Below are 8,902 nucleotides of genomic sequence, written 5' to 3' on the forward strand. Positions count from 1 at the left end.
GCACTCCCAGCTGAAAAGGAAACCACATTCCTTATCTCCAGGACTGGTATTACGCAGTCTTATCTTGTGTTTTTTCATTTAAACATGTTGCCTGTTTTCTCAACACTACATTATTTTTGCTAAACTGGAATAAGTACACAAACTTGTGAACCGAGAACTGTGAGCAGGTTGCTCCAAGTGAAATATATCATCCACATATATGTGCCACCAAGCAAGCATGTCAATAACACAAATGTGAGAAACTGTTGATTGCTGTATGCTGTGAATAGTAACAAAACACCCCAGCTCCACCAGCATTCTCAGCTGGGAACTCTGCTAGACCACATGACAATAGCTTGTTATTAGGGTTTTCAGGTGCAGGTGATTATGTAATATCCCAGACCTAGTCTGCAAAAAAGTTCATTTGCTTCCTGGATGAACATGCAGCATCCATATGCAGGACCTCATGCTTCTGTATACTAAGCTCAGGCCAGGCTAAACTGCCCTGAATTTTCATATGATTTTTATGAGAAATGTTTTGGGAATATTTTTTGTCTGAAATCACCTTTGCAACATCCCAATCCCTTAAGACATTGGCCTTCTGTGAGCTGAAATTGGTCCCAGTCCAGACCATAAGCCAACATCTGACAACTCTGGTTTATGATGAACACACACGGATATCATTGCCACAATGTCACACCTATGCTGGACATATTCATCAAGTCTGGACCTGGGGCATCACCACAATGCTCAGAATTTTGGTGTCATCTTTTATCAACACATTACAAAAGACAAGCACATAAGAGATTACACTGCCACTCTTTGACATTTACTTAGGTTGAATGCATGTTCTTCTAATCAGATCTTCTGCTTTTTCCTAAGACACACAATTGGGAACTTCTTTGACACGTCCAGTACCTTTCACTCCCGTATCGCCCAACACACATCCTATCTTTCTCTACACACGCAGTAACGGGAGTACACAAAATCACACACCTCAGTATATGCTACTGTATCCGTACGGTGTCGCGGATCCTCGCAGCACAACGTGAAAGCGCTCCGTCCTCAGCCTAATCCAGAGCTGAAACGGCGTTGACTAAAACATGCTAAGCATCGTTCCAGCCTGGCTTCCACGGCTTCAGAATACGTGCGCTCACAACTGGATGTACTGCGTCATATTTGTAGTCCTTTCAAAATGATAAGGTACATAAATTTTTGAGAAAATTACATTACTTGCTACGGGAAGCATTTATCTGTGACATTTAATGGCTTAGTATGGCCATCTCTGAAGACTTTTAAGATTGATTGAAAAAGGAATAACTTTCTGTTAACATAAACCACAAAACTACGTTCATGCATTTCACTTTTCCTTTCTTTTTCTAGTTTGCCCTCTACATACTCCTTTAGCTACCATATACATTTTTGTACACTTCTGGCTCGTCGTTTGCAATCCGTGGCACCCGGTTTCTGTTTCATTTAATGCATTTTGCTGGCGTTTGGCAGTAGTACGTACGAAGTGCGTTGGTGGGGGGTGGCTCTGTTGGCCGGTATTTTGACTTGTTTCCACAGGTTGTAAGGTATCTGTGGGTCTGTGGTTCCATTCGCATTACCCCCGTTCTAAATAGTTCCACGCTCTCACGCCCCGTTCGTCTAAGAGACCTCAGACCGTGCATTACGGGAAGGGCCTTGTCACATTGCATGCATCTCGCTGAAGTCTTCGAAAAGTTTCCTTTTTTGGGGCAAGAAAGTTTTGTGTCTATTTGTACAAAATGTATGTTATATAACTTGCCTTGGTGACTCAGCGCATCTACTCATTAAGTTTCCTTTCCACTGTTCCGTAATCAAGATGTATTTCATAAATGATATGAATTCACTATCATTTTAGTTAATGCATTTCAGTCACTTAAGTTTGATCACCTGTTAAACACGATTTTTTCACTGGACAGGATTGAGTGCTCTTTTGTGGGAGGCAATACTGCAGCTTATCATCCAGAGTATGGGCTGACTCATTGGTTAGTTGCAAGCTGGCAGCTTCATGTCATTAAGGTGAAAAAATACACCTGATATGTCAGTTACATTCAGTATAGCTGTACATCAAGTCCAGGGTAGTTCCCCAATAGCAATTTTGGTCTTGCATTGAGATGCAAAGACTGATGCTCATGAGCGCAAAATGAATTATGGTAACCTTGATGCTCCACATGTGGGCAGAGATCTTTTAAAATGTATGGGTATTCCATGCTGATGACAACCATCCAATGTCTAGATGAATGGATTGCAGCATGCTGGGATTGTCACCTATTAGTATAGCCTCTACCTTCTGTAGGTACTTCATTGCCTCTACATCTTTCAGAAAAAGATTGTATGCAGGTTGAGAAGCTGTCAGCATTACCCTACTCCTTGTCTGTCTTGTCTTTCCTGAGTGTTCATGGTGCACATTTTACAAATGAAATCTGTTGATGGTACTAAATTGCTTCCCATCATTTTTACCCTTGCTATTCCAAGTTTGATCTAATTTGCATTCTCTTTTCCAGGTTTATTACAGCTCAACATGGCTGATGATGAGCAGGTTAGGCACTTGGGCCATCCAACATGGCCAGCTTGAATGTAGATATGCCTAGGTAGCATTCCCTGTTTCCAGCTAGTACCAGCATGGTTTGTGTAGCTATCATTTTTAAAGTTATGTTTTTATCATCTCATAGCAAGTTATGAATGCTATCATTTGCTTATGAGGAGAGGGAGTAAGTGAACTGAATGTGAGACAGCTTGACACAAATGAGAATGAATTGTCCTTACCATTTTTTCAAGAATTTGTAAAATTGCTTCTTCTTGAGCATGGCATCCCTTGATCCTCAGCAGATCAGGCACATACTGGTGCTGGTGCAGAAGGGAGTGACAAAGGGGTGACTCCTTATGGGAGGTGCAATGCCATCCTCCAAGCACCAGCAGCAACAGACCTTAATAAATGTTACAGTTTTAAGTCTACTTGTTAGGCTTCATGATGATGCTAAGCTTTTGACTCCAGAGCCAAATCCAAAGCTAAGGTAATGGCATGAAGCTGAAGTGGAATTGCAGGCTGGTGTTTTTTTTAAGTTTAGGACACAAAGCAAAAACGGAAGCCAATGACCTCCGTGTTTGAACCGCAAAGTCGATTCGGTAACCAGTGTCCTCGAAGTTCGAACGCGTGAAGCTAGAGCCGAAGTCAGCGGCTGGGAAACGCGAAGCCAAAGCCATACCAAGCAGTTTAAAATGATGAAAGCAGCAGTCAAAGCCGAATTTGGCGCACAATGTCAGTTTGCGCATATATGCAGGGTAGGAAGACGCTAAGGCTTTGCGAAGTGATTAAGGCGAGGTTTCGTTATTACCGATGGCGTTTTCGAACCTCCATCCTCTTCTTGCGTGTTTGCATGCAAATAACGTTTCGCACAGTAATTCTCGGATCGGGGTTAAGTGTTAATTGGTCCGGAGAATGTTTGGCCTTCAGCAATTATGCGGGGCGGTCTCGAAAACCTGTCTGGTATATGGGGATGACAGTTCGACCGTTTTCCGGAAGTATAGCACTTAAAAGGGCAGCACTTAAAAATATTCATTTCAAAGCCAAAACAAGCAATTTAAGATACGTTAAGGCAATTGCACCAAGACAGGTTAAGATCAGTTAAAAAGCGACCATAAAGCCATAGCCGAAGCCAGAAATAGGCATTCGAATCAGAAGCCAAAGTCGGCTCTTGAAAAACGACAAAACTGAGGTCGAGGCGAACACAAATCTTTTAAAATGGCACCAAGCAGAGGCCGAAGCCGACAGAAGCCGTGAAAAGGCCCACAACTGAAGCCGGGCACCAGGCCATTGGAGGAGCACTGCCGCTAGGCAAAGCCGAGGCTGAAGCCGAACCTGGCTTCGTCGCCACGCCTGTCATGTGTCTCACCTCTCTGCGTATTTGAAGCCATTTGCCGATACGTAGGCATGTTAAGCTACAGATCATTTACAGTGATAATGGGTTCGTTGGAGCTGTACTTGAATAAGACAATATCTGATGCATGACCATCTGACGCGTTTGGTTTTCCAGGCGCCTACGGTGACAGTAGAGGAACCTCTGGACCTGATCAAGCTCAGCCTGGATGAACGCATCAAGGTGAAAATGCGTAACGAACGGGAGCTGAAGGGCCGCCTACATGTAAGTATATGACTGACAGCAGTGCAGAGGCGCGAGTTTGTTTTTGGTAGCCGTGCGGTATGTTCGATTTTCGATTGCCTTTGACATCTTTTTCAAACGGCGTGTTCGCACTTTCTCAGAGAGCTTGTGATTGTGTGTGGTTTGCCATTTTAGTTATGGAGGCCACGTGGAGGCCTCCCAGTGCGGTGTGTCATGACATCCACCTGCTGAATGAATGGTAATATGTCATGACATCCACCTGCTGAATGAATGGTAATATGCAATATTGAGCATTGCTCCCTTAGTCAGTCATTGGGCTTAAGGGCGTGTCAACTGCATTGGCCATTTACTATAAGACCTCTCCACTTTTGCAGGGAGTTTTATTGGTAATGTGCATACTCCTTTTGTTTTGGAAAAGGTCACGTGATTTTAAAGCAACCCATGAGTTAATTACTGATGCTCTTCATTAAATGTTAAGTGTGGCAATACGGAGAAAATTTGTATACTTACGTTAATCTATTTGTTGATCTTTTGTGGAAGTCAATAAATGGACCCATGGTCTGGGCTGGCTGAGCATCACGACTAAATGCTGAAAGCAACCGTAATGGCGAAAGCTGGGATGAAACAGCATACCATTTCTGTCACGATATTTCGGGGACCATCGCCATTCAGACCAAAACGATCACTGCAGTGGCTAGCAATGCACTAATGGTGAACGTTAGTGTCAGTCATGACAGAGAGTGCAGAGGTTATTCGCGTTATTATGGCAGGGACCCTAACGCGGGGTCTCTGCACTAGAAACGCATAGTTACTGCTAAAAATAACTGGAGACGCGGTAGGTAATGGCGAAGTGTTTCATCATGACAGCTCATGATCCGGCATGATCCAAATCGTGACAGCTCATGGTCCGGCATGATCCAGATCCTGCCAGCTCATGATCAACTTCAAAACAAAGTGAACGAGTAGAGCTGAATTCAGTTTAAGATTTCCGGCATTTCCTGCATCATTGTTTGCTTTGTTAAGTATTGTGATTGTGAAAGAGGGCGGCGTTGGGGACATGATGATGGACATGTTTGAGGACACCGTTTGCTGATAACGTATGCTGTACGCTATCATTGTAAATGAAATGCTAAATAAGGTCGTAGCATATCTGTACAAACAACATACAAGTAAAGCGAAAATGTTACAAATATAGGGAAATAGGGCCAGTGGCGCCATCTGTATTGGACACTGCCACAGGACATCGCCGCATGAGCTGCAACGTGTTGACGTCAATCATGAATATGTCAATGAAACATCACCTTTTGCGCTAACTTTGAAAATGGAGTGGCCGAATTTGGGAGATAAAAAATGGAGGGAGGTGGTTTGTCGTGCCCCCCCCCCCCCCCCCCCCCTACTGCCCAGCAACTTTGAAATTGTTCCTGCGCCCGTGCCGCATGATCTGCGGCTCTGAGTGTCGATCGGTCCGTTCTCAGTGGCGCGATTGGCACGTGTGATGCGCGTGCTGTGCCGCCAGGCGTACGATCAGCACCTGAACATGATCCTGGGCGACGTGGAGGAGACGGTGACTACTGTCGACATTGACGAGGAGACGTACGAGGAGGTGCACAAGACCACCAAGCGCACCATCCCCATGCTGTTCGTTCGCGGCGACGGCGTGGTCCTGGTGTCGCCGCCCATGCGGGCCGGCATGTAGGCTGCCAGCCGGGCCCGCCGTTCGACCTGGCCTGGCGCTGCTGGCCGGGCCTGCCGCTCGGCCGGGACTACCGCTCAGCCGGGTGACCGCGGCCGGCCGGCGGATCTGCTGTGCTCTGGTCCTTTGGCCAGCTGGTCGGCTTCCTGCATCACGCGGTCTCGCGGTCTCATTCTCGAGGTGACCTCATCCATTTTTGCATCGCGTCATGGCTTTGTACCGGCTTTTGTTCTGCGTTTGAGTGTCGGAAGATGACGAGTAGAGTGCAGAAATATACATACTGTGTCAGACGGCGGTCCGTTTTTTCACCTGCTTTGTGACCGCTCACGGCCGCTGCGAGTACAAGCTGCCTTTCATGGCCGTCGTTTTAGCGCTGGGCTAGTGCGCAGTGTCTGAGCGATCTCGAAAATGACCAGTGCCAGCTAGTGCCCCTGGTATGCATTCGAAAATGGTGTCTGAGGACTCAGCGCGTGTTTGATATCAAGCTTATCAAAATATGTGTGTGGCGTGAAATGACCACAGCGGCTGAAGCGATGTTAAGAACCTAAATCACTACCGGACCCCCGCCCCCCCCCCCCCCCCGCTGATGAGCGGCTTAAAACAGTGCGGCGCGTGCGGTGGGCGACAGGCGACGATTCCGGGGAACGCCCACGGTGGGCCGGCACTGTTGCATTAAAGAGCTTGTTCCATATTTGAAGAAATTGAAGCGAACATCAGATATGATGAAGAAGTTCACTTATAGCCATTGGTGTACCAAATGGATGGGGTCGCCTTAGACAAATTCTCTACTTAGTAAATGTGCTTCTCACTGCGTCATTCTTTGGTTACGTCGTCGTACCTTGCATAACATTGAGGGCCAATGGTTGGCTGTTTTGGAAATCGTGCTCACGCACGTCAGATACGAACGCATTTACGATTAGATTTTGCTTGACCACGATCGCCACACTGCCAATGCAATGACAAGATTTGAATGACGTTATTATGATGTAATTAGTGCTGGGTGACCTTGAAATAGTCTGCACGTCTTCGTGGGCGTATAGCCCAGAAACTAGAGCGATTTAGGTCTCAAGATGAGCAGGGCTGTGAACTGCAATGAGTGATCCTTTAAGACGGCTATTTCAGTTAAGATCCCATACAGATATGGAACATTCTTCAACGGAGCCATACATCATAAGCATATATTGAAATCACACAGCTATACACCATTGTACTCAGAATTGGACGAGGAACACACCTCGCCAGGTCTCATGCCGCCTTGAGGCATTGTCTCGTACATGTGAACATGTAAAGCTGACAAAGCTCGATTTTGGGGAACATATGACCTCTGACCTGGCATAATTGGGCTAGTTATTGATGTTGCAACATGGAAAGATAATCTTATCGCGCTGAGGCTAATTCGCCCCTCCTCTTCCGCTAAAATGTATCTCTTTTAGTTTGGAAATGGCAGAGCGTCGCATCGATCCCCTCCCCCCCCCCCCCCCTGCTCATCAGACCGTGTTGCGGAAGATGGCGAGTCAGGGCGAGGGTTCACGCGTACACTGCACGTCAGCGGCGTCCGTGTTGGCCGATGTGTCGGGCAGGTGCGGGGCGGTACTCCCAGCGCGTGCGAGGGTTGACCTGGCTGCCAGCCGCCGCCGCCGGCACGCTCTACCCCGGCGGGCCGGCCGGGCGCTCTTGCGCTGGTCACACTCGCGCACAGGCCGTCGAGTTCGGTCTGCTCGTGTATTTGATCGTTACATGGTCAGGCGTTACGTGTCATTATCACACGCAGCCACACCGGCATAGCGCGCCGCCGCCCGGGCAAAAGCCGGCCCTCGGTCCGCGCGTCAAGCCCTCACTCTCGAACGAGCCCAGAGCAGCCCCCCCCCCCCCCCCTCCTTGTGTCGATCTGTGGTGTCATCCCCCAGCCAGCCACAGTGGGATGACGTCACAGATCAGCAGCAACGCGTTTTCGGTGGCTCAACGTGGCTCGACTCCGATTCGTGGTGGCGATGGATGCCAAGTTTTGTAAAAAAAAAGGCGTGTGAAATTTGTGGCGTGGTGTATAGCAACAATGAACATTTGGAATCTGTTTATCTTTATCTATACTTTGTTTTTTAATTGCGAAACTTATTCACATGCATGTTTAAGCGCATTAGATTGGAGAAGGCTCTGTCCTCCCTTGACTACGCCCCTGGGCAACACTATGCTTGTCCACACAAGCTGGAGATTTAGACTGCAGGGGAGGAGGAGGAAATTGCGCACGTTCCGCCGAAAGTCACTTCCCGAGAACTCGCAGCGCAGAGCATCGAACGGCCCATACGTATTGATGCACAATACAAGCGAGCTCGTTTCAACGTCGCTCGCCAGCGGCTAATGTCTGTGTACATACGAGCTGCAGTGAAAGGAATTGCCCGCGTGGGTGCTCGGAGGCTTAACATTACTTCAGTGAATGCTAACCGAAACATTTTTGAACTATTGAGCTGCTGCTTTGCTCCTTGTAAAGTATGAATGCTCCTACTTGTTGGATGCCGGTGCATTCTGAAAGCTGCGTGGTAAAGTTGCGCATGTGACTCGGTAATGTGGCAATTTTTAAAAACATAACTGTCATTTGGGTCGTGTGCATTTTCTCGGGTGAGCATGATAGGGAGCTGGCAACGCAAAGGGTGGTAATGCCCCGTAAGTAATGCGTCTTAGCTGTATTGATCAGGTAAGCTTAGTATTGATAAGCTGAATTAGAAGCTTCACAGCGGACTGTTCTCGGCTATCATCTTAGCTGTATTGATCAGGTAAGCTTGGTATTGATGAGCTGAATTAGAAGCTTCACAGCGGACTGTTCTCGGCTATCATCTTAGCTGCATTGATCAGGTAAGCTTGGAATTGATAAGCTGAATCAGAAACTTGAAATCGGACGGTTCTCGGCTGTCAAAAATGATTGGAATGCGGCCGTTTAGCGTGTTTTATCTATCAAATCATGTTTACTTGTTTAGGATATGCTAATTCACTCGGTACATCAGGAATACAGGAATATACCACCTTCAGATACCGATTTCGATGTCGTTATTACGAGGCCATTTACTGCTTAATCGAGTGCCAAATGCAA

The 8,902-nt window shown here is 47.0% G+C and overlaps 1 protein-coding gene across 5 annotated transcripts; it reads left to right on the forward strand.

Moving 5' to 3' along the window:
• The first annotated feature begins 1,422 nt into the window (after positions 1-1,422).
• Positions 1,423-6,115, forward strand: LOC119091778 (U6 snRNA-associated Sm-like protein LSm3). Of its 5 annotated transcripts, none has more exons than XM_037214646.1 (4): positions 1,423-1,495; positions 2,511-2,545; positions 4,041-4,148; positions 5,644-6,115. In XM_037214646.1, the coding sequence occupies exons 2-4, from the start codon at positions 2,528-2,530 to the stop codon at positions 5,821-5,823; spliced, it is 306 nt and encodes a 101-aa protein (XP_037070541.1). In that variant the 5' UTR covers positions 1,423-1,495; positions 2,511-2,527; the 3' UTR covers positions 5,824-6,115. The 5 variants fall into 5 exon arrangements, with proteins under 5 accessions (XP_037070541.1, XP_037070545.1, XP_037070543.1 ...); XM_037214650.1 differs by having other exon boundaries at positions 1,437-1,442; XM_037214648.1 differs by having other exon boundaries at positions 1,438-1,484.
• The last annotated feature ends 2,787 nt before the right edge of the window (positions 6,116-8,902 follow it).

This window comes from Pollicipes pollicipes, unplaced genomic scaffold (genome assembly GCF_011947565.3).
Source record: "Pollicipes pollicipes isolate AB1234 unplaced genomic scaffold, Ppol_2.1 Scaffold_3447;HRSCAF=4054_pilon_pilon_pilon, whole genome shotgun sequence".
NCBI classification, from domain to species: Eukaryota; Metazoa; Arthropoda; class Thecostraca; order Pollicipedomorpha; family Pollicipedidae; genus Pollicipes; species Pollicipes pollicipes.

Bases quoted from the DNA above. Each gene is read 5' to 3' on its own strand.
- LOC119091778 (XM_037214646.1), top strand. The intron at 4,149-5,643 runs GTAAGTATATGA...CTGTGCCGCCAG, and splicing joins AGCTGAAGGGCCGCCTACAT to GCGTACGATCAGCACCTGAA.